Source organism: Cyprinus carpio, chromosome B15 (genome assembly GCF_018340385.1).
Source record: "Cyprinus carpio isolate SPL01 chromosome B15, ASM1834038v1, whole genome shotgun sequence".
Lineage (NCBI taxonomy): Eukaryota > Metazoa > Chordata > Actinopteri > Cypriniformes > Cyprinidae > Cyprinus > Cyprinus carpio.
Window position 1 is genome coordinate 3,915,456 of NC_056611.1, and position 26,032 is coordinate 3,941,487.

The 26,032-nt window shown below is 37.1% G+C and overlaps 1 protein-coding gene across 1 annotated transcript; it reads left to right on the forward strand.

Moving 5' to 3' along the window:
* The first annotated feature begins 1,427 nt into the window (after window positions 1–1,427).
* igsf10 (immunoglobulin superfamily, member 10) lies at window positions 1,428–13,795 on the forward strand. The gene is made up of 7 exons (XM_042738945.1): window positions 1,428–1,640; window positions 2,162–2,428; window positions 2,532–2,661; window positions 4,177–4,567; window positions 5,133–8,921; window positions 9,046–9,946; window positions 11,405–13,795. The coding sequence occupies exons 2-7, from the start codon at window positions 2,169–2,171 to the stop codon at window positions 13,314–13,316; spliced, it is 7,383 nt and encodes a 2,460-aa protein (XP_042594879.1). The 5' UTR covers window positions 1,428–1,640; window positions 2,162–2,168; the 3' UTR covers window positions 13,317–13,795.
* The last annotated feature ends 12,237 nt before the right edge of the window (window positions 13,796–26,032 follow it).

Below are 26,032 nucleotides of genomic sequence, written 5' to 3' on the forward strand. Positions count from 1 at the left end.
TATAGCTGCCCACTGCTCCGGGTGTGTGTTCAGGGTGTGTTCACTTCTCACTGCTGTGTGTGTGTACTTGGATGGGTTAAATGCAGAACACCAATTCCGAGTATGGGTTACCATACTTGGCAAATGTCACGACTTTCACTTTTTTTCACTTCACTAGGTGTATATGACTTTCATCTTTCAGACAAATCCCGTCGAATTTATATTAAAAATTGTCTTTGATCTTTCAAGCTCTATCATTGCAGTCAGAGAGTGTTGCATTGCTTCAGTCCAAAAGAAGTTAAATAAAAAGCGCCCATCCATAAAAATAAAAAAAGTGTTTCACATGGCTCAGGGGGGTGAACAATGTACTCCTGTAGTGAATCAATTCGTTTTTGTAAGAAAAATATCCATATTCAAAACATAATAATCACTTGAATCACACCTTTTTCAGACCTTACACAGTCTTGCTAATAAACATTAAACACATCTAGAAAATAAATCTAGAAAAAAATGGGGGGGGGGGGGGATTCATATAACATTTACATAACAAATACAAACAAACTTACAAAAAAGATTACAATTTTAATTTATACATTTTTGTTCAAACAAACTACAAAACAAAGAGGAACAACTCTGGGCCATTTTCGAACGCATCTGTAAATAAAAATCAGACCCAAATAAAAAACAATTATAACACTAATTTGGTCAAATCAAATCTAAAAAGCATGTAGTACTAATATACAGTACTTTATTAGAACAATGCCAGCAGACCAGCAAGTCTGTTCACTGATGCATATTAATTCCTTTGATCTTGTTTCTTGTAAAAACTGAACATTTATAGATGATGCAAAGCATTATGCAATATTTTAAGAATATATTTCGAGATGTATTTTAACACTGTGAGAACAAAAACAACAACAATAATAATAATAATAATAAACTTTATTTTCTATTGCGCCTTTAGATGTAGATCTCAAAGCGCTTTACAAAAACAAACAAATACACTTTATAAAATAATACAGCAAGCAAAAATATGAAAAGAAATACAATCAAAACAATGACAAATAAAAAAATATAAAAATAATACAAATATTTAATTAAAATCTAGAAAAAGCCCTATCGCCCATCAATCTTAAACGGGTTAAAAGCTCTAAATATTGAGGTGGCAACCCACAACCCCCCCCCCCCCCCCCTTCGTTTTTTTAACGAAGATTTATTATTACATAGCCTACTACATGACATATTTATTTACACCAGATGCATCTTCACGACATCCACACATCATTGCTATGATATGACACAGTTCATTTTGGGACATAGATTATCAGTTATAAATCAACATGCCAAAATGACAATCTGAAGAAAAAAGAAAACTCTCTTATGATGATGATGTTTTCCTTTTACTCCGTGTGAACCTCTCGCGCTCCAGAGCGCATGAGAGTAGGTGCGTAACCGGACCGCGCGAGATCGAGGGGGAGGATTAAATCTCAGTTTAACCATCAGCCGACACGCGCTTCTAAATCAAAGACTTCAGCGCACTTGTGTACATCGACAAAGTGAGGGACACGACTGTTCCTCACCGGAATTCTTTGGATCATTCATTTATCATGTGGACAGTGTTTCACGTGCATCTTTATCTAAATAATTCAGCGGTGTATTAGGTAAGTGTGTTAACATTAATAATTGTCATTTTGAACTCTAGAAACATTGCATTTTCTCTATATTATTAATTAAATAATTTTTATTTTTTTTAATCGTCACAAAACACGAGAAGTTCCTAATGCTGGATTTTCACGAATGAAACAATACGTGTCAAATGTGCAATGTTTTACTAAACGTTTGGGATGTGCTCATAATAGCGCATTTCTAGAATGTTATTAATATACACGCTGTTCATAATATTTACATATAATCAGTTTGATAATTATATATATAAATAAATAAATATATCTATATATATATATATATATATATATATATATATATATATATATATATATATATATAATTTATTGTTAAATAAAAAGGTTTTTTGTTTGTTTGATTTTTTGTTATACATTCTCTTAAAAAGTTCATGCTTGGTCTAGGGAGAATATGTAAAAGCTATTTGTCATGTAGAACTTTGTTAACAGTGGTGAATGATAATGTAGATATGATTAACAGATTTATTTTTTTCCTACAGAAAGCTAATGATTAATGGCAACTTAAGCTTGTCAAAAATGGAGAAGAAACAGACCTCCTTTTTCAAAATGTGTGGACCGACAGCAGAGTCATGTCTGTTGTGGAGATTCATGGTACTACTGTGTGTTTTGGCCAATATAACACACAGGAGCAGCGGCTGCCCCAAATCATGCGTATGCTACGCTCCGTCAGAAGTGCACTGCACATTCCGATACCTGAGTGAAATACCCAGGGACATTCAGCCAGCTGTTGAAAGAATTAACCTGGGGTAAAAACCTAACAGACAATCCACTGTGGAGCTTTCTCTAAAAATGTCTTTGAGAACAGCTTGTTTAAGGCAAATTCACCACATTTGCAATCTTGTGTTTCAGGTACAACAGTTTATCAACTCTTGAAGTGAACAGCCTCTCTGGACTAAAAAACCTGGAGCTGTTAATGCTGCACAGTAATATTATCAAGACTGTTGAGGACGGCTCGTTCCATGACCTCACATCTCTGCAGGTAAAATACTAAATTCTTCTTTTTGGACAATCTTTATTCAGACAATCTGTTATTTTCAAAATGGGTGTTCTTGGCCAGAATAAGCTTGAATGAGGACCAGCCTTCATGCTGCATGTAAAAGAATGGTTACATAAGACACTAAAAAATAATCAGATGTCATGTTGTGTATATCTGAGTTTGTTGGCATGTTTATTTTTCTTTATTGTGAAGATGACGTACTGCTGCTGTCTGTTCCATCTCTGATCACATCTGGCCCATGGTTACATCAATATCACAAGCAGTCAAGCTATAATAAGTGTTTATTCGACTTTAACATGCATATCAAATGCATCTCCTGTGAATCCAAGGGAAGAGTCTCTGATGACTTGACAACATAAATCACTTGCTATAACAGTATTACTGCATGATGATTTATTTAGTATGCAAGAGAATGAAACAGAACACAGAAGTCTCCAGAACTCCAGAAATTCTGAAATATTTGAAATACAAAAACAGGATATTTTAGAGAGTTTGTGTGTTATTATGCATCTTAAACTTCAAAAGGATGATGGTGCCAAGATGATATATGTATATGTATATATGTGACCCTGGACTGCAAAAGCAGTCTTACATCACTGGGTTATATTTGTAGCAATGGCCAAAAATACATTATACGGGTCAGAATAATAGATTTTTCTTTTATGACAAAAATATTAGGATATTAAGTAAAGGTCATGTTCCATGAAGATATTTTGTAAATTTCCTACCGTAAATGTATTAAAAGTTAAAAAAAATTGCTAAGAATTTATTAGGATAACTTTAAAGGCGATTTTCTCAATATTTAGATTTTTTTTGCACCCTCAGATTCCAGATTTTAAAATAGTTGTATCTTGGCCAAATATTGTCCTCCTAACAAACCATACATCAATGGAAAGATTATTTATTCAGGATTCCAGATTTTCAAATAGTTGTATCTTGGCCAAATATTGTTGTCTTGGTAAACCATACATCACACACACACACACACACACACACACACATACATATATATATATATATATATATATATATATATATATATATATATATATATATATATATATATATATATATATATATATATATATGATTGTCAATAAATATTCATCCAATAATAAGACAAATGCTAAGGTATGAATAATGTACAAATTTCACAATCAGTCATACCAGAGGAATAGCAAGCCATGGCATTTTAAGTAGATTACAGAAACAATTCATTTAAAATATAACTTATAGACAAACTGATTTGAATTATTTTGACAATATATATCATATCACAATTGACTCTGGACATTGTGTAGGAGTCAACCATTGATTTTGAAACTGGTAGATATCAGATATTTCCATCATCCATGAAGTCTGTGGGACAGCCATCTGAGGCTGAGACTACATTGAATTGGACTAAGGAAGGCCTCATGCTGGAATTGCCCCCTGACTTTCAAATATTAGAGGCACTTGATTTTCATGTCTTAACAGTATATTTTTATCTACTTCTAGGTTCTGAAAATGAGTTATAACAGAATTGAGAAGCTCAACAAGGACACATTTAGAGGCCTGGACAATGTTGTACGTCTTCATATAGACCATAATCACATTACCTTCATCCATCCAGAGAGTTTTTATGGATTAAAAATGCTGCAGTTGATCAACCTTGAGGGAAACCTGCTCCAACAGCTTCATCCAGACACTTTTATATCACTGCGGTTCAGCCAGATTTTGAAATGGTCATCTCTTAAGACTATTTACTTGTCAGACAATGCTTTAACCACATTGCCTGCAACTATATTTTCTGGCTGCAACAAGATAGAGAATCTATTCCTTAGTGGAAACCCCTGGTCATGTGATTGTCGGATGGGTTGGCTTGAACAATGGCTAGAAAAACACCCTGGTGAGATTCTGGTCTATATTTAACAAATTTTAAAAATAGAAGAAAAAATGTTTTGTTGATATAGCGAGACAAATCAGGTACATAAGGAATGTTCTAATAAGTAAAATAGCTTTTATTTACATATATACATCAACATATAAGTAAGGGATAATTAACAGTTTGCAAGAACCTGGTTGCCTCCACAAAATACATTTAAAATCCTTTAATGCACGGCAAGCCATTGATTATCCCGCTTATTTCAGGGTCATTTGCCAAGTTATAGACAAGTTAAAAGTAGTATTGCTCTTTGCAGCATTTTGCCATCTCCAACTCTTTTGTTATCTCTCTCTCTCTCTCTCTCTCTCTCTCTCTCTCTGTGTGTGTGTGTGTGTGTGGGGGGGGGGGGTGCAAGTGAAGAGTGTGGGTTTGTGTGCATCAATTAAAGCAGTGCATTAATATAGAACGGTGATTAAACTGACTTGGAAATGCCTGTGCATATCACGGTTTTACTGCATACCTACCAGCCAATCAGAATCCAGTATTCAGACAGACCATGGAATAATAAGAATTAATTTTGCGTTTACAGGTGTTCTAAAATGCAAAAGAGACAGGAAGTTTCTCAAAGAACAGTGTCCCATTTGTGAATTCCCAATTAACCTGAGAGGCAGCAGCATTGCGCATTTGCAAAGGGATAGCTACACATGCAGCAGACCTTGGATACATCCTCACTTGAAACAGAACAATTTTACCTTGGATGATGGTGGCTATACCTCAGTGTCTCCTAAAGATTTTGTTGAACCCATTGGCATGTTGGAAATGAACATCACAGATCATTTCCACAACTATGCCTGGATAGCATGTGTTGTGCAGCGACCTACAGTAATGGAAAACTTAACTGCAAACTTTGGACCGAATGGAAAAGATTTAACTGCCCTGAGTGCGATCATTTCTACATCGCTGGTCTGCAACATTGATTATGATAATATACACCAGATTTGGAATATTTTGGCTATGTATAGTGAGTCCCCTATGAGACTTGAGCGAGAAGTACTACTTTCTATGCAACCAGGTACAGTTTACACATACAAGCAAGTAGCATCAACAGAAGATGATATTTTTACAGAAATTAAAGCAAAAATTAAAGCCAATCATGAATGGTTAATGCAAAGTACAGTCCTACTACAGCTGGACCGCATCACAACAACATTTCCAAACCTTACTATCAAGTATTTATCCAATGTTCAAATAGATGTTGACAGCAGCAAGGATATAGGAGACCGGTATGGCTGGGCAATGATTAGAACTGACAATCAGACCAAGACTGAATACTCAGTCCTTGCTGGTGGAGTGATTGAATTGAACTGCCAGACATTTGGGGATCCTAAACCCAATATAGAGTGGATTCTACCAGATGGAAGTAGGTTACGTGCACCATACAACAGTGAAGATCAAAGGATATTAGTAGCTTATGATGGAAGACTTACTTTCAAATCTGTTGAAATCTCAGACACAGGTGTCTATCATTGCATTACAACTAACTTCCTGGATGCAGATGTTCTTGCATTTAGGGTCACTGTGCTTCCCCGGAATATTGAAGAACAAGAGATTAATGGGATCCGAATCTCTCATACCCTTGGCCAGAACTTGCGTCTTGATTGTGCATCAGCCAGCAGTCCTGAGGCTTCTGTTCAGTGGATACTTCCTGACCACACAATTTTAGACAAGTCCTATGGCAACAGAAAGCTCTACAGAAATGGCACTTTGGTAATACATGGACTGACATCCCAAGACAAAGGATTTTACAGATGCTTAGTTGGAAATTTTCTGGGAGCAGATTTGCTAGCTTCTCACATAACTGTTCATGGTGATATGTCAAATAGCACAGAGCTAAAAGAATCTGGTGATCATGTTGTACAAATTATAAAAGATAGCCAGAAACTTGGAAGCAGGTATCGCTCTCACAGGGTTAGTGAAGAGTCAAGAAGCATAACCTCAGGCAGACCATACACTTGGCTACAGTCCAGGTTTCATAAAGTTCCCACTGGCAGAAAAGGAAATAGAAGGAACTCTGGAAGAGTCTTTAATAAAAAGTACCAGAAAGAAGATGCCACTTTCATCGATATGTCTCAAATTAAAAGAGCAAATAAAAAGACAATAAGTTTAGAGGTGTCTAAAACACCCTCTGATGACAATGATGCAACCTCAGGGGATGGTATATCTGAAGATGAATTTATTGTAATGACAACTAGTCAAACACTTGAGCATAGCACCATTAAAATCAAAGATGCTAAAATCCCAGAGACTTACAAAACTGGCAACAGTGGTTTCATTGAAGTAAAACATGATAGCACTAGTAACATGTTAAAAGCAAATGAGAAAACAAATTTGGTTACAACGACATCACATTCTCATACTCAGACACCTGCTACCCCAATAATTGCCACTTATACTTTGAGTGATTATGGGACTCAAAGAGATGAGACAACCCTGAATACAACCAAGTCAGCTTACATATTAAGTCACAGTGATGGTAAAAAAAAATATGAGAAAACAACAAACAGACCATCAGAAGCTGCAGAGCATCTCTTCTCTGGGGATTCAGAAGAGGTTACTACTGGAACACCACCTCTTTACAACTTCCAGGGCCCAAATGTCACCTATTTGGAACCTAAGAGTCAGGCCATATTCACAGCGGTCACCACAACCAAGGAAGACCAAGAAAAGATCACATTTCAGACCACTCAAAGAATCAAGTCAGAGCTCCTTCCTGGGTCCACCATCATCTCCAAACACCAAATCCAAATTGTTCCCTCCAAAAAGATGCGATCAGGAAAGAAAGGTAATTTTCATGGCAGACGTAGGATCATTCGGCCCAGCAAAATTACAGACATGCAATCGTTACTCAATAGATTCAAAAACCTTTCTATAAACAAGGAAGAAAATCTCACATTTTCACACACTGTGGACAAAATCACAGTATGTGGCGATGGAAAAAGAGTTACATCTAGAGTGTCTACAGATAAATGCAAAACATCAGTGGATCAAAGCCTGGTCAACCATACAGCTAGGTTTCACATGTCATCTTCTTTTTTGAGAGTAACAGAAAAACCTGTCATAACAACTCGTTTGTCAGGCTCTGAAAAGATTTACGCTGTCACTGATTCACAAATGTCAGCAACTATTGTGCCCACCATTTCTGAGGATTCAAGTGATTCTAAAGGTTATTTTAATTCAGTAGAGAAAGAACTAACTTTTACAACCACATCCACAATGACAGTGTCTTCTAAAATCACACAGGAGAAGATTCAGTGGCATAGACAGTTTGGAAACAAGGGGGAAATGAAAGAAACCCTTAACAAGCATCAAGCTTCAAACTCATTTACACTGTCCACTAATAAGGAACAGAGGGCCTCAGCATCCACAGAAGAACCTTACAAGGCAACAACAACAGTACCTACTACAGAACTAAAGCGTACCCTTATGATTGTCTCTCCTCCAATGACAAGAGAAAATGACAATATTCCAGAGACATCATTTGAAGACTCATCAGGCTCTTTCTCTTTTATAGAAACAAATTTCTCAGACAATGTCATAACGCCATCTACAAAAGCTGAGTTTTTTACCTTTACAGCCTTCCGTGAGCTGTCCACAACCACACAGTCAATGGGAGTTTCTCAAACTCTAGCAACCCCACCAACGGTGGGACCTAAACTAAAGCAAGACACTGTTCAGAATAAGTCCTCAGGTTCTCTAACTGGATTGTGGAGAAAGCAAAAGCCTGGTTACCACAGGCGAGGCTCCAGAAGGAGAAGGCCCATTAAAAAAACAACCACAAAATCCCCAGTTATCAGTGTGACTAAAATTGCTGACACACCTGCCACCACCAAATCCACAACTACAGCTTCACAAACTAAGCACAGTGGTGCAATATTAAGGCCTTTGTATACACCCCTTGAAGAACCAGAGAGGTCTCCATCACCTGATAGTACTGGTTCAGGTGAGGAATGGAGGGACTCTAATATGTTTTCTACCACTAGTTTCCCAGAGGTCATTACTTTGACCACTAAACCCACTACAGCCTCTGATAAACCTCAGAGTAGAACAGTTACCTCAGGCACAATGACTAGTTTGACTTCATATACATTCACTCCATTTCCACACGGCAGTAGTACTGTCAATCTGAATACATTCGATCACTCTACAAGGTATGACACCTCATCTTTGAGGGACTATTCTATTACCTTCAAGCCAAGGATTAATGGTGGAAAAGCTGCCAGTTTTACTGTTCTGTCAAACTCTGATGCTTTCCTCCCCTGCGAGGCCACTGGCAACCCTGAGCCCATCATCAGCTGGAACCGATTCTCATCTACTACAGGTAGAAAAGTTAAACCACAAGGCTTATGAACATTTTTAAGAATTGTATTGTTATCAATTGTTGTTTTCATATTTATTTTACATTCTGGTATACTGATCATTTTTTGTCTCCTTTATATCATCAGGTAATATGTTGACAATTAAAGGTAAACTGGGTAAATTTGAGGTTCTGAAGAATGGAACATTGTTCATCCAAAAAGCAAACATCAGAGACCAAGGACAGTACATATGTTTTGCCCAGAACGAGTATGGCTCTGACAAGCTTGTGGTTACATTGTCAGTTGTGGCCTATCCCACTCGGATACTGGAGAAAAAGATAAGAGATATCAAGGTTCTTGCTGGGAAAACCGTGCACTTGGAATGCAGGACAGAGGGCAGACCAGTGCCAATTGTGTCATGGATTCTACCTAATCACACCGAAGTTAAAGGTTCGATCACTGAGCCTGGCAGAGTAACAGTAACCAAAATGGGGACACTAACCATTCAAGATGTGTCTGTTTTAGATAGTGGACATTATAAGTGTATTGCAAGTAATCCAGCTGGTACTGACACAGCCACTGTTCGTCTTCAGGTGGTAGCAACACCACCTGCAATACTGGAAGAAAAACGGCAACTGGTGAGGGCTGATATTGGTCAGAATCTCTTTTTGGCATGTAGCACTTATGGTGACCCACGACCCACAACACACTGGGTCTTACATGATGGCACAATAGTACAGCCTCTAACTTACTCACACACTAAAGTTTCTGTTTTTGGAAATGGTACACTTTACCTGAGGGATATACAAATAACTGAAAGTGGAAAATATGAGTGTATTGCAACAAGCTCTACAGGATCAGAACGGCGTGTTGTTACTCTGTCTGTGAAGAGGACAGAAACTGCCCCTCAGATCACTGAGACATCACAACAAAGAACTGATGTGATATATGGTGGCCGTCTTCATTTGAACTGCTCTGCAGTTGGGGACCCAAAACCTCAGATTATTTGGAGGCTTCCTTCCAAGGCTCTCGTGGACCAGTCACACAGGTACAATATTACAAAAGACAGTGTTTTTGTTTGATTGTACAAACTTAAACCTGAAGTGTGCAATGTCTTTGTGGCAAAATACTTTCCCCTAACTCCCCTTATCAAAAAGTAGTATACTTCAAGTTTATTTTATTAAGTATACTGAGGTAAAGTTTAAGTATATTTTTAAGTATACTTTTTGTAGAAAGTATACAAATATCAGTGTTCTAGTAGTGTACTTGTAAGTGTACTGTTTTAATACTCCTTGGGACTAAATTGACCCACTTTCTAGTATATAAAAGTATACTTTTAAGTATACTTTAAGTATAACAGTAGCAAACTTTGAGTACACAACTAGTTTACCTCTATGTTTGTAGTTTGTACTGCAATTATAGTTAAAATGAACTTATAGGTATACTGATAGTTTACTAATTAAATACTTTGTACACTTTGAAAATATAGTCTCAGTAAACTACTAGTTTAGTAGTTTAAAAACTGCAAGCATACTCATTAGTTTTCTATAGGTTTTCTTTAACTTTATATATTTTTTTTGTTTTTTGTGAATGTATTCTCATTAGTTTTCTATAGGTTTTCTTTAACTTTACATCATACTTTAAGTATACTACTATGTCCCTATTTAGGTTTTAATTTGTATATATTATTTATATATATAAACATACAAAACATCCAAAGAAAGAAAATGGTATCTGCTTGTAAACAAAAACATTTTATTCTAGCTTCATGCATTCTTTTTTTAAACACTTTAATGTGGGTAAGTTTCATAAAAAATAAAGAAATAACATTGAATAAAAAGCTGAAAAAAGACTATGAATTGGATTCAGAATGATAATCAAAATGTAGATGGAGTCGATCAACACCCCAAAGCTTGACTGTAATTATAACTTCTTCATTGGTCGACATTTTATTCCATAACGTTACAGTTTTGATACTGTTTCATGTCAGATGATCATGTTAGATTACATGTGTTAGTATCTGTTGTTTCTTTTCTTCTTCACTTGTGGTTTTTTTTTTTTTTGGGAAATTCTGTGCAGCAGATGTGTACTAGTGCCCTCTACTGTATAATAATGAAAAAATGGATTCTAGGAGCACAACTATAGCTCAAATAAATTTAGATTTTTTGTAAGTATAAGTCAAGTATACTTAAATATTTTGGAGGAGTACATAAAGCCCTTTTCTGAGAAGTACATAAAAAGTAAACTAAAAGCATACTTTCCTATTTTTAGTTTAAAAGAAGTATACTAATAGCAAACTTGAATAAAAATATTTTTCATACCGGGTCTGAATGAACTAGAGATTCCCCACAACTTTTGAGTTTTGTAGTCTTTTGTGAATACTGAACAATGATTTTTTTTTTTTTGTAAAAGTCTTGTTAATGAGGCGTTTTAGAACTGAACATAACTAAATAATACTAATTACTTATTGCCACTTAATGTTAAAAATATCACATTCTCATTTCAGAATGGGCAGCCGTATCAAAGTCCTGGAAAATGGTACCCTCACCATTGAATCAGTCAATGAAAAAGATGCTGGGGACTTCCTCTGTGTTGCACGCAACAAAGTTGGGGATGATGTACAGCTATTAAGAGTGTCAGTATCTATGAAACCAGCTCGGATTGAACCAAATGTCTTTAGCAGAAGGCAAGTGCCTTATGGCAATGACCTAAAAGTGGACTGTGTGGCTGCTGGTGTCCCCATGCCAGAAATATCTTGGGGACTTCCTGATGGTACCTTGGTGAATAGTGCCCTGCAAGCAGATGGAACAGAAGACGATCAGTTCAAACGGTACACCTTATTTAATAATGGAACACTGTACTTGAATGAAGTGGGTTCTGACGAGGAAGGTGATTACACATGTTATGCTGAAAACAAACTTGGTAAAGACAAGATGCATGTTCACATAAGTGTGGTAACTGCAGTGCCTCACATTCAGCACCCAAATCTCTCCTATGCCAAAGTGAAGCCCGGGGGAAATGTTCGCTTTGACTGTAAGGCTATAGGTGAGCCCAAGCCAAAGGTCTTTTGGATGCTTCCATCAAAAGACATGATTGCTGCATCTAATGAGCGTTACTTAGTGCATGCTAATGGTTCCCTTGATATACGAAATGTTAAATTAGCTGATGCTGGGGAGTATGTCTGCATGGCTCGTAATGCTGCAGGTGAGGAGAATAAAGTATATAAACTAGACATCGATGGAAACCCACCCATCATCAATGGCTTCAATCAAAATAGAACTGTGATGAAAGATACAGCAGTTAAATATACTAGAAAACTAATAGACTGCAAAGCTGAAGGGTATCCAGTACCAAAGATCACATGGATTATGCCTGACAATATATTTATTACCGCACCCTATTACGGGAGCAGGATTAATGTCCATAGCAATGGTACACTAGAGATCCGTAATGTTAGGCCATCAGATTCAGCAGAATTTATTTGTATGGCTCAGAATGATGGAGGTGAGGCAGTTATGTTGGTTCAACTAGAAGTGACCGACAAGCTCAGGAGGCCTATTTTCAACAACCCTTTTAATGAGAGAGTGGTGACTCGGGTGGGGAGAACTGCAGTATTAAACTGTTCTGCTGATGGGCAACCCATTCCTGAGATCACATGGACACTCCCCAATCGAACTCGGCTCAGTGGAACACCTGGGTTCAAGGGCTCAAGATATCACCTGGGTACGGACGGCACATTTGTTATTTATAACTCCAGCATAGAGGACACTGGTAAATACCGTTGTGCTGCAAAGAACAAAGTGGGCTATATTGAGAAACTGGTCATTTTTGAGGTGATTCAAAAGCCTTATATTCTAACACGGCCCAAGGGGATTATTCAAGGGATTTCTGGACAGTCCCTCTTCCTACATTGCTTGACCGATGGAATCCAGCCCAGGATTTCTTGGACCACACCAGGAGGTTTTGTTCTTGCACGTCCACAGGCGAGTGGACGTTTCCATTTAATGGACAATGGGACACTTGTTGTACATGAGACGATCATACATGATCGTGGGAACTACGTGTGCCGAGCAAAGAATGATGCTGGTGAGGCGGTGCTTTCAGTGCCTGTCGTAATTGTAGCATATCCACCCCAGATTACTAATGGCCCGCCACCAACTGTGAGAGGAGTGGCTGGAGTTCCTGTTCATCTTAAGTGTGTTGCTAATGGAGTGCCTACACCACAGATAACTTGGGAGCTACCTGATCGATCTATTCTTTCTACTGGAAAGGAAAGACCTCTGGACAGTGAGGTTCTCCACGCGCAAGGGACTCTTATAATACGAAAACCCACAGGAGCGCATTCTGGTGCATACAAGTGTATAGCCTTTAATTACCTGGGCAGAGATACCAGAGCAACATATATGACAGTAATATAAGTTTGGTCATGACTACATGACTTCATGACCACTGTAATTATTCAAAAGGCAAGCTCTAAAAAAAAAAAAATAAAAAAAAACCTTGTTACATACAAATATGTTACTTTGGTTTTCCAGATTGTGTAAAGGTCAAGCAAAAGTTTAATAGACAAAATGGGTAATTACTGTATGCCGTTTTAGAGGAAAAAAAGAACTGTGAGGAATTATGTCTTTGAAATATATATAAAACATTTATTATGTCCATATTGAATTGTAAATACATAATTTTATATATTTTGATATTGGCTTAAAATTGTGCATCATTTGTAATGTCTAATATTCACTCAGAAACAGTTTTAGGACATGGATAGGCTGTTTCATGGAGGGTGCACAAGGTGTGTGTTTCTGCTAAATCAGAGTGAATCAAATCATTATGATTTCCCTAATTACCATGTTTATTTTTGTGAAAATCTAAAATAATAAAATGATAAAACTAATAATAAATGACTGCGCTTGTATAAAAAGTTTGGAGTATTGCAAACCTGGTACCATTTGAGCTCAATTCACACAATTCTCTTACTTATCCTTTGGGATAATGTGCGTTACTGAACACTTTAGTCAATAGTTGTTTGTTTTTTCTTTGTAGTTTGAGTGTTATTGTTGGCAAGGATATTAAGCGAGCCTTACTGTGGTTGTGGAACATATTTGTGAAAATTACTGGCTTCTGTTCACCGCTGAAGAAATGTATTTATAATGGGACCTCAACATGCAATGTTCCCATTATCCTTTTGAGAAGAGCCCCGCAGGCTTGTCACAGACAGATGCTTATGATGGCCCTTTTGGATTAGCTTCAACAGCTTTCCTTTGACTATATATTTATATTTGTATCTGAAGCTTATTTTCTTCTGCCAAGTATTATACTGAGTCGAAAAATAATAAATGTTTTTTTCCCTCTCTTGCTCTTAGGGTTTAAACATTTATAAAGAGTGTGTTCTCATAGAAAGGTTCAGTTATGTAAAACAGATGCATGCACGCATGCGCTTACACATATTCCCAAACACACACACACAAACACACTTAGGGGGAGAATAATTCCAGGAGCAGGAAGGAGGCCCATGCTTTGGTTTAAACTGAAGGCTCTCCAGGTTTTCCTTTCACCAACATTCCATGGCTTCCCACTTTTCGACCTTTGCTTGGATAAACACCTTTCACCACCACCCCTGGAATTTCACGATAGGATTTGAGAATCCACACCTCTGATCTTCAGACACAAGGGACAGATTCATCTTTAGCCCAGTACCTCATTCTGCCTGCATTCATGAAGCCTAGGATCTTATATGCCTTTTGGAGTGAACATGGATTGAAGATACATGAAGATCTTGAAATATAAGCTTAAATTCAGATTTATATCTTACATCCATTAGGGAGACAGGTCACTTAAATCTCCATGTATTGGCAGAAGGCAATAGTTTTGAATCAATTGCTTTCAAGCAATTTCATTTCAAGCCAAGTATACATATTAACTAAAAAATTATGACACCTTTATGTAGAGTAGAAACTGCGTCAGCAGACTTTGAGCAAGTTATGCTGACCGAATGTGTAATCTATGTGCCATTCCTATCAGGAATTAAACCTGGAAGTTCAGTGGTTATGGCTTAAATGAGAGACGTACATGACAGACTTTATTGATTGAGTGACCTTTCACCCTTAGAGCCTCAGTGGGTAGGATGGGGTTTATGGTTGGAGTAAAAGTGTTGAGGTGTGGGTTTATTGCCTGTCACAGGAAGTGGAGTCTTGACTTTCAAACTGTCTGAGAAAATGGAAATTCTGACAGAATAACACTGGATGATGGCCCGTGAATGGGTGTACAGTAGGACACCAGCAGATGGCATCAGGCCACACACACAAATAAATATACTCAGTATTTAGGTTTTAGGTCTTAATAGTTGATAATGATACCTCAAATGACAACTTCTGTAGCTCCAAGTATTTGTTCCTTTTCATCTCCAGTGAGGTTTGTCCTGTGTTGATGAATAGCCTGTGGCCGTGTGTGTTTACAGAAGTTGGAGGTCAAGATGTCACTCCGTCTATCAGGCCGATGTTAACCACCCCACCTACCCATGTCAGGTTACTCACGAGTCTTGACTAGACATGCGCTGTGCTGGACATTTGACCAGTGTAGCCACACTGTAGTCACTAAGGTCACAGAGTGTATTTGGTGATGGCAATATGTGAAAGTCTCTGTGCTTTTGTGTTTTTTGTGGATTTCATGCGGGCCAGATGTGGGCCGGATCTGGGCCAATGCTATGTTGCTGTCTGGGTAAAACATTTTGTGGAACCATACACTGTATGAAATTGCTCATCCAAAAAATAACAACAGCTGCAGAACTAAATAGATTTTTTTTATGATCTCTTAAACCATTGCTTACTTATCTTTTATTAGAGGTATCTTGCATTCAGTGATTTTTCTCCATGATAATGTTGTGAACAGCAGCTGCTCACCATGGCAGCTTCAAGTCATGTTATCATTTGTCTTCCTATACTAATTACTTTATCATGCTAGTTTTGTCATTGATAAACAGGCCCTGTCATCATCTTTCACTGCATGAAAAGAGTCAAATCTGGTCATATGTGGCCATGGTAAACTGCTGTGTAATTTCAGGTTTTGCTCGATATACTAAATGTGGAAGCTACCTGAGCCAAGTTACACAGAACAGTACATTTCAAGAAATACCCATGTACTCTGGTGTGCACGGACATATGCAGCAATCTGTGAAGTGTCATGGGTATATACAGCTGAAACACTGCTGGTTGTGAGGACCGGTGGCTGTCAGACCTTTCATATGTTAATGATCAGCAGTTACTGTGTTCTTGGGTGGAGGGAGGGGGTGGGCCAGGAAAACTTCACAAAACAGCCTCAAAATAGTCTTAATATTATTGAACTCAAATGTAGCTAGCCATATTATGTTTGACAGAGCCATTAGAGAACATATCTATATATGTTTTATAATTTGAAGGCATTCTCTCTCCCCAGTTTCATTCTTTCCATATTATTTCACAGAAATTATGACTGGTGTATCAGGAGAAGTGGTTTCTCTAGCAGTATCTCTAGCAATAGTGATTAATGCTCCCCAAAGAGTCAGTGTGTGTTATGAGTTAGGATGTGTATCTTTTCCTGGGCAACAGTGGAACTGTTCAATAATTATGTTTAGTCAAAAAGCCTGATCTCATCACACTTCTTGAGGACACCAATAGCTACAGACTGAAACATTTGTAAGCTTGCACAGTTCTGGGAAGAATCCACTTCAATAGCATGCACAAACCAGGTAAGATTAATTATTTATATTGTGTAAACTAATATATGTAATGTCAAAACTATATTTATACTTTGATTTTTCGCAGACAATGTTTCTTCTTTTCTACAGTATCCTACACACAAGACTGGGTCAACTCATCTTCAGAGATCATAAATGGTAACATAAGGTCCAGTGTTGGGAAAGTTCACTTTCTACATGAACTAGTTCAAAGTTCAATTTATGAACTAGTTCATAAATAGTTCAAACTTTCAAAATTTTTAACTAAGTTCACAGTTCCAAAAATGAACTAGTTCATAGTGCTTTTTTTCCATACTGAGCTATTATTTTTCAAAATTATGGCCACAGACCATATGAATTGACAGCAATTATTTTATCAGTTATAATGAAGCTATGGGTCAGATTTCCATCTTCATACCCAATTTTGAATCCTTATCCAACCAGTGTTTTGTGCTTTAAAGGGTCATGAAACCCCCTGTTTCAACCGGGGTTAGTACACAAGTTTTAAAAATATTTTGGGCCTTTACAGTTTCAAACACTCCTATCAAGTTTAATGCACAGCCATTCTCTTTATAGTAGAACGCGCTGAGTAGCTTATTCGAGCCTTTTTGATGGAAAAAAAACGGTATCATTTGTCATATTCTGAGCTTGATTTTGTGTGCTGCGCCACAGGCATCATTCGTTTCTCTTTAATTTTTGACCACACACGGTTGTGAATAATTAAGCGAAGCGTCTTCTCAGCTCAAAAAGACACCGATGGGCATTATAAAGTAAATAAAATGTGACGTCAACAATAAAAGTACAGATGAAAATAGCGCAAAAAAGCATAAAAATTGACCATTACAGCTAAAATTATCGGAACTTGGTCCTATGAGGGCAACAGTGCTCCGTCTAGAAAAAGTAGTTAGCTCCAATGCTTTGTTGCTGTCCATTCCACACTATTAGCAGCTGCATTAAACACAAAAACATTGAACCAGCTACATCAAGTTTTTCTAATAACTAGACAGAATATTGGAATCACTAGAAATCCATCCCAGATTTCTTTTTTGAAAGTTTGCACAGAAAAATGAGTCTGGACCTTGCATAAACTCTAAAAAGGCACTGATCATACGCCCTGCCATGGCTGTGGCCTCCATCTGACGCATCAGTTTGGAGACCCCTGGTGGCTGGTGTTGCCTACATATTAAGAGTTGTTACTTTGCACATGAAGTTAACCTTTTAATCATTAACAAATAATAATCGTAAAAAGTTATTTTCTTAGAATGCGTTAGGACTGATATGCTGTTGTTCTCTCGCATCACACTACATTTTATGTCTTTAAGGGTATGTGGTCTTGAAGAGGATCCTTTTTTTTCTCATTTGGACTTGGTCTTGACTTGGACTCAAAACTTTTGGACTCGGTCTTGACTCGGTCTCGACTCCTCCTGGTCTTGGACTTGACTTGGACTCGACAAAGCTGAACTTGACTACAGCTCTACTTTTAAGTATTCTGCAGGAATTATAATGAGGCTATGAGGAAGAAGTTTCACTCCGGAAAGGCCCAAAGCTGAACTTGACTACACTCTACTTTTAAGTATTCTGCAAAAAAAAAAAAACTCAGAGAGACAGCTGAAACACTCAAAAAAAAGTTTAAAAATTGACAACATAAGTTTAGAAATTGACATGATGTAACTTCTTAAACAGGCCATTAGCCTGTAAAGATTATTGTCAACATTACTGTTGTTTTGCAGTCGCTGGAGACGAGGTTTACTGAGACAAACACAGAAAGAGCACTGCAGAGGACAGAAATGGTGGAGCTCAATGTAAGATGAGGAAGATACTTTTGTAAATGTGGATGCACACAGGATCTATAGTGAGGAATGGAGTCTGCTGGGACATAATTTAATGTGTTAATTACTGCATTTGCTTGAAATCTTTCAAAGTAGATGGTACATTTTTTCCCTTTTTCCTTAAATTGTTTTCTGACTGTTTTTATGTTCTGGATACTATTTACAATTGTCCCCTAATAAAGTCAAACAATCAATCTGCCCACCTGTTCAGCAACCAATCACATCATTCACCTGTAAGGTTTTTGGGAGGGATGTATTGTAAATGTAACAAATAATGTCACTTTTCTGTGAAGTTTTGGGTGGGATAAATAAGTTTACAAATGAAATGAGTTTTGAGGAAAGTATATGTGCTCAGCGGCCCAAGTTGTCTGGTTTAGGGGTGGGTTTAGTTTCAAATCGACCAATCCAGTTTAACATGAACGACCAAAAGGGGAGGATCAAACTGTGGCACAAAGGTGTGAACGCCCCCTTTATTTAGGGGATTACTTGGCAACAATTGGCTGTTGCACAGAAGAATAATTCAGTAACATACATCTGAATTGGTACATATCTGGCAGTATTCAGACCCATGGTATTTCCATGTTTGGTCAGTAATATTCCCCATATACAGCTCTTTTCATGCAATGTTTAAAACTTAAAATTAAATCACAAATCCGTTCAACCTACTAACCCCAATCAAATCTAATTTCAAACACAAATTATGTTTCACTTTGCAAATGAGAAAGAGAAAAATAGAGAAAGTTTATGCTGGAAGTTCACTCATGTTTAGGGTGACCAAATGTGCCATGTTCCCAGGACACATCCTGGCCAGGATTTCTATGTTGCCTAAAATATCCAGGTTTTGGCTTTGGATTCCTGTTTTCATACTTAATGAAGGTAATGATTGTTTGACCAATAACATGCAGACATTGTACGTAATCAACCAATCGTGGTGTGTGACAAGGGTGAGAAGGGTTGAGAAGGTGGGATCTACAGAGAACGGTCAAAGCGATGCAAATACGTGTACATATTAGTCAAAGCGATGCAAATGAGTTTAGATTTCCGACCGGTGTATGACATCAAAGTACTGTGAGAGCGATTCAAAAGCACGAGAAGCCTCTGTTCTCTAAAGCTCTCATGGTACTTTGTCATACAACAATTGGTCTGCGCAGCGCAAACAAAGCCAAAACGTGGATATTTTAGGCAATATAGAAATCCTGGCCAGGACGTGTCCTTTGAAAATGGCACATTTGGTTACCCTAGGGAAGCAGAGTGAAGCAGCTTAATTGATGTTAACAAAATAATCATTTGTGTATAATCACCAACAGTGGATTTGATTAGGAAAAGTTCAGAAATGGGTGCTGTTGGTGTGTTGCCAGGAATGAGGAATGCATTGTAACTGACAGCAGTCGATGTACATGCTCTGAATTTATTCTACTGATTGGCACAGCTGTACCTCGGTACATACTGCATGTCTGAAGTTTACAGCAGCCCAAGCAAGCGCATAATGGATTTCAGCCAAAATGAGATTCTGTGGGTTATAGTTATGCTGAGTTGGAAACATTTATTTCGAACCTTACCTTCTGTTGTTACAGTTATTACTGAAGAAGAATCTCCAGACTGTGTTGAGTAAAGAGAAGGGTCTATGGAAAAATAAATCTGTTCATAAAGCAAGCTGCCAACATTTTTGCAGAAGTAGTAATCCAACACTGAACAAACACAGACCTGCCTACTCATTCAGGTTTCTATGTGCCTTTACTAGTCTGACCGTCTGCCAAAGACAACGTGCTCTTAAGGGCCATGTTAAAAGACACTGAGTATGCATCAACCATTAAGAGGCTTAGTCTTTTTGCCAATTCTATGCAACATTTCCATGCATTGTTTTTACAGTCTATCTGAATTATCTTATGCGTGAACAGGTCAGTTGTTCAATGGTTTCATAGCTCAGCATTGTCTATTTAAAGAAAGATGAAACGTCCTCCTCCAGGGATGTGGAAAGAGACAAATGTTTTCTTTCCTTTCTGTACAAACTTCCAGTATTTCAGCAGTTTGTCTGGCAGGAGCAGGTAACACAGTAAAATCCTGTGTGTTAAATTAACACTGCTCGGAGCATATATGGTCCCACTCTAAAAGAGTGATAAAGTAACACTGAAGCAGTGTTAAAGTTAAGGAGATAATTATGTGATTAATTAAGTGCTGACTGAGCATTAGAGACCTGCTGTTAACAAACAGAATCACAGAAGAAAATAGAAACAAAAGAACTACAGCTGACTTCAGACATAGCCTTAGATGAAATCAACTGAAGAAGATAGCAGAATATAATTAAACAACTCAACAAACAGCATCACCAGCTTCAGGCATTACTAACCAGTTTGACTTTATTTCTGTAGTATCTAAAACAGAAAATCTTTACTGAGAATTAAGATTTTTTTTTCTTTTTTTACTTACCGTTTTGGTGAATAGTGCTTGCTTTGAACGCCTGTTGACCCTTGACTTTTTAAATATAAGCTTATCTTTTACTGTTACTGTTGTGTTTATAAAGCACATATGTGATGGCAAGGAGCTTATGATAAAATCATTTTAATGCATCTGAGTCTCTGATTGTGTTTTATCTAAACCTGTAGTGCTTTTATGATTCCTGTATTATTGCGGTTCTATGACATGAGGTGACAATGTGAGAAAACTTTAAACACCACTTTTAGACATAGAGAGGTTCCAATTCTGGCACTCATATACATGAAGAATCAGCATGTGAATCTCAGCTATGGTGACAAAATATTCTGATAATTTTGATATGACAACAAAAATGAAAGAAATAAAAGAAAAAAGCAAATAGTAAGACAATGCAGCTGCATAATTTATTCATCCCACAATGCATGCTGGGAGCCATGGATGAGTTATGATTGGTGCACACAGAATGCAGTGCAACATGAATTTGTCTGATGATCGTCACCATTGTCGAGATTCATATGCTGATTCTTGATGTCTACGTGTTTCTAAACAGTACAGATGTTCTAGTGTTTTTAAAGTTCTTCATATTATTTTTTTAAAACACAGTTGTGATCAACAACAAATTAAGTTTCACATCACCACTTGACTTCAGTAAATCAGGCTACTACATGACAACTATGCCATTATTACAAAATGGTCAAGTCACCTTTATTTATATAGCGCTTTAAACAAAACAGATTGTGTCTAAGTAACGGAACATCATTAATTAGGAAAACAGTGTGTCAATAATGCAAAATAACAGTTAAAGGCAGTTCATTATTGAATTTAGTGATGTCATCATCCAGCTCAGTTCAGTTTAAATAGTATCTTTGCAATCATTTGCAATCAAGTCAACGATATCACAGTAAATGAAGTGTCCCATAACTAAGCAAGCCAGAGGTGACAGTGGTAAGGAACCAAAACTCCATCGGTGACAGAATGGAAAAAATCAGGCTCAGTCGGGGGGCCAGTTCTACTCTGGCCAGACGAAACCAGCAGTTCAGTTCCAGGCTGCAGCAATGTCACATTGTGCAGAGGACTCAACAGGTTTCTGTTGTCTTGTCCCGGTGGTCGTCTGAGACAAGGTCTTTACAGGGGATCTGTATCTGTGGCTCATCTAGTTGTCCTGGTCTTCGCTGTCTTTCAGGGCTGTAGAGGTCCTTTCTAGGTGCTGATCCACCATCTGGTCTGGATACGTACTGGATCCGGGTGACTGCAGTGACCATCTGATCTGGATACAGACTGGATACATTCTTCTAATGATGTAGCAAGTACATTGGGTGTTATGGGAAGTGTTCCCTGTTCCGGTTTACCTAATAAATGCAGCCTAAAAATCCTTTAATGGATTTGGATATCATAAGCGTATTAGTGTGTTACATGTAAGCCAGGTTAAAGAGATTTGTCTTTAATCTAGATTTAAACTGCAAGAGTGTGTCTGCCTCCCGAACATTGTTAGGTAGGTTATTCCAGAGTTTAGGTGCTAAATAGGAAAAGGATCTGCCATCCGCAGTTGATTTTGATATTCTAGGTATTATCAAATTGCCAGAGTTTTAAGAACACAGCGGACATGGAGGACTATAATGTAACAAGAGTTCGTTCAAATACTGAGGTGCTAAACCATTCAGGGCTTTATAAGTAATAAGCAAGATTTTAAAATCTATACAATGTTTAAATAGGTAGCCAGTGCAGTGTTGACAGAACTGGGCTAATATGGGCATACTTCCTGGTTCTAGTAAGAACTCTGCTGCATTTTGGACCAGCTGGAGTTTTTTATTAAGCGTGCAGAACAACCACCCAATAAAGCATTATAATAATCTAATCTTGAGGTAATAAATGCATGGATTAACATTTCTTTATTTAGATATCTAATTTAGATAATTTTTGAGATGGAAAAATGCAGTTTTACAAATGCTAGAAATGTGGCTTTCTAATGAACAATTGCTATCAAATAGCACACCTAGGTTCCTAACTGTTGACGGAGAACTGACAGAGCAGCCGTCAAGTCTTATACAGTGTTCTAGGTTATTACATGCAGAGTTTTTAGGTCATATAATTAACAACTATAGAATTTAGTAGTAAGAAATTACTCGTCATCCAGTTTTTTATATCGGTATGGTATGTTGGTATTTTTTGCCATGCCGCAAAGAAATATAGAGCTGAGTATCATCAGCATAACAGTGAAAGCTAACACCGTGTTTCCTGATGATGAAGCGTGAAGAGTAACGGCCCTAGTACTGAGCCTTGAGGTACTCCATACTGCACTTGTGATCAATATGATATCTCTTCATTCACTGCTACGAATTGAGGGCGGTCATTATAAGTACGATTTAAATCATGCTAATGCACTTCCATTAATGCAAACAAAGTTTTCTAGTCTATGCAAAAGAATGTTGTGGTCAATAGTGTCGAATGTAGTGCTTAGATCCAATAGCACTAATAGAGAGATACAACCACGATTAGATGATAAGAGCAGGTCATTTGTAACTCTGATTAGTAGTCTCAGTACTATGATATAGTCTAAATCCTGACCGGAAATCCTCACAGATACCATTTTTCTCTAAGAAGGAATATAATTGTGAGGATACTACCTTTTCTAGAATCTTGGACAGCAAAGGTAGATTCGAGATCGGTCTGTAATTAACTAGTTCTTTGGGGTCAAGTTGTGTTTTGATGAGAGGCTTAATAACAGCCTGTTTGAAGGTTTTAGGGACATATCCTAATGACAATGATGAATTAATAATAGTCAGAAGAGGATCTATGACTTCTGGAAGGTCCTCTTTTAGGAGCTTAGATGGAATTGGGTCTAACATACATGTTGTTGGTTTAGATGATTTAACAAATTTATACAATTCTTTCTCTCATATAGTAGAGAATGAATGAAATTGTTCCTCAGGCGATCTATAGCATGCTATCTGATGTGACACTATAGCTGGCGGCTGCATGGTTACAGTTTTATCTCTAATAGTATTGATCTTAGAAGTAAACTAGTTCATAAAGTCATTACTGCTGTGCTGTTGGGAAATGTCAACACTTGTTGATGCTTTATTTTTCATTAATTTTGCCACTGTATTGAATAAATACCTGGGGTTGTGTTTGTTTTATTCTAAAAGAGAGGAAAAGTAATCAGATCTAGCAGTTTTTTAATGCTTTTCTGTAGGATTGGTTACTTTCCCGCCAAGCAATACGAAATACCTCTAGTTTTATTTTCCTCCAGCTGCACTCCATTTTCCAGGCTGCTCTCTTTAGGGTGCGAATGTGCTCATTATAATATGGTGTCAGACTGTTTTCCTTAATCTTCCTTAAGCATAAAGGAGCAACTGTATGATGCTAGAAAAATGCTAGAAAAGAGAGAGTCCAAACTTTCTGTTAAATCATCAAGTTGTTCTGAGGTTTTGGATATGCTAAGGAATTGGGATTAATCAGAAAGATTACTTACAATGCAGTCTTTTGTGGTAGAAGTGATGGTTCTACCATACTTGTTGCAAGAAGTAGAATTTACAGTTTTAGCTATATGTTTAAGTTTGCACAAAACTAAATAATGATCTGCGATATCATCGCTTGGCTGCATAATTTTAACACCATAAACATTAATTCCATGTAACAGTATTAGATCTAGAGTATGATTTCGACAATGAGTAGGTCCTGAGACTTGTTGTCTAAACCCAATAGAGTTCAGAATGTCTATGTATGCTGATCCCAATGCAGCTTTTTTTTAATTGTCAACATGGATATTAAAATCGCCATCAATTAAAATTTTATCTGCAGCCAGCACTAACTCGGATATAAAATTAGCACATTCTTTAATAAAGTCTGTATGGTGGCCTGTATACCGTAGCCAGCACAAACATCACATGGGATTTATCATTAACACTTGTTTCTCTGGACAATGTTATATGAAGGACCATTACTTCAAACGAGTTATACCTAAAGCCCGCCCTCTGGAACTACTGAAAATATTGTTATAAATTGAAGCAACACCTCCCCCTTTACCTTTTGTGCGTGGCTCATGTTTATAACAGTAATCTTGCGTCAAAAAGTCAAGGGTCAAGAGCACAACTAAAGCAAACACTTATCTCCACAACGATGACTTCAAATTGTATTCTTTTCAATAAACAACATCTAAACCTCTGTTAATTTTTAAGAAATTTGTAGACGTGAAGCTGGTGATGCTGTTTGTGGGGATGATTAATTAAGATGATTTATCATCTTCTGTTGAGATCTTGAGAGATTTTATGTCTTTTATTTCAGTTGATTTTCATCTAAGGCTGTGGCTGAAGTCAGTTGTAGTTCTTGTGTTTCTCTTTTCTTCAGTGATTCTGCTTGTTAACCGCGGGTGTTTATCACTTATGCTTAATCAGCACTTAATTAATCATAATTATCTCATTAACTTTAAAACTACTTCAGTGTTACTTTAAAACTCTTTTAGAGTGGGACCAGTGTTAATTTAACACTCAGGATTTTACTGTGTATGATAGACATGAAGCTGTTGAAGCTCGTTAAAAATATAAGATAAAAAGGCTTAATATCAATAAGGCTTATTCCGTTTGTTTATGGACAGTGACATTAACATGAACTCTGAAGTTTAGTCGGTCGACAGAGAAGTAGGGAAGGGACAGAAAATAGCCATCTGTGTTTATTTTAATTGGGAATGAAAGATGTAGAATGCACTGCATGTTAGCATACTTACAAGAATTTATTTTATTGCAGAAATCAAAAAATGCTTTAATGGAAACCAACTGACTGCCATCACGCCAAAATTGAAGAGAATCTTCAATAAATAAACATTTTGAAGCACGTGTTGATTGTGGAGGATGATGTAAGTGTTAAGCAAGAAATACTCACACTAGTGTGTACATGCAATAAAAGTGTAACTAACTTGATTTTCACTAACAAAATGGCAAGATTTTGGAAAGCTTAATGAATCAACATTGTGAGTAATATTGTTTCATTATAGCTTTTACAGATCTGTGACAATGACTTAAGTTTTAATAGAAACTACTCACATATGGGATGGTAAAACTGTTTTAGGAAGTCTGAGAAACATTAGGAAACTGGTTTCCTAGCAGAATCAGGCTGTTTTGTCAACAGTTTAATGATTTGGCTATTTTTGTTTTTATAACATTAC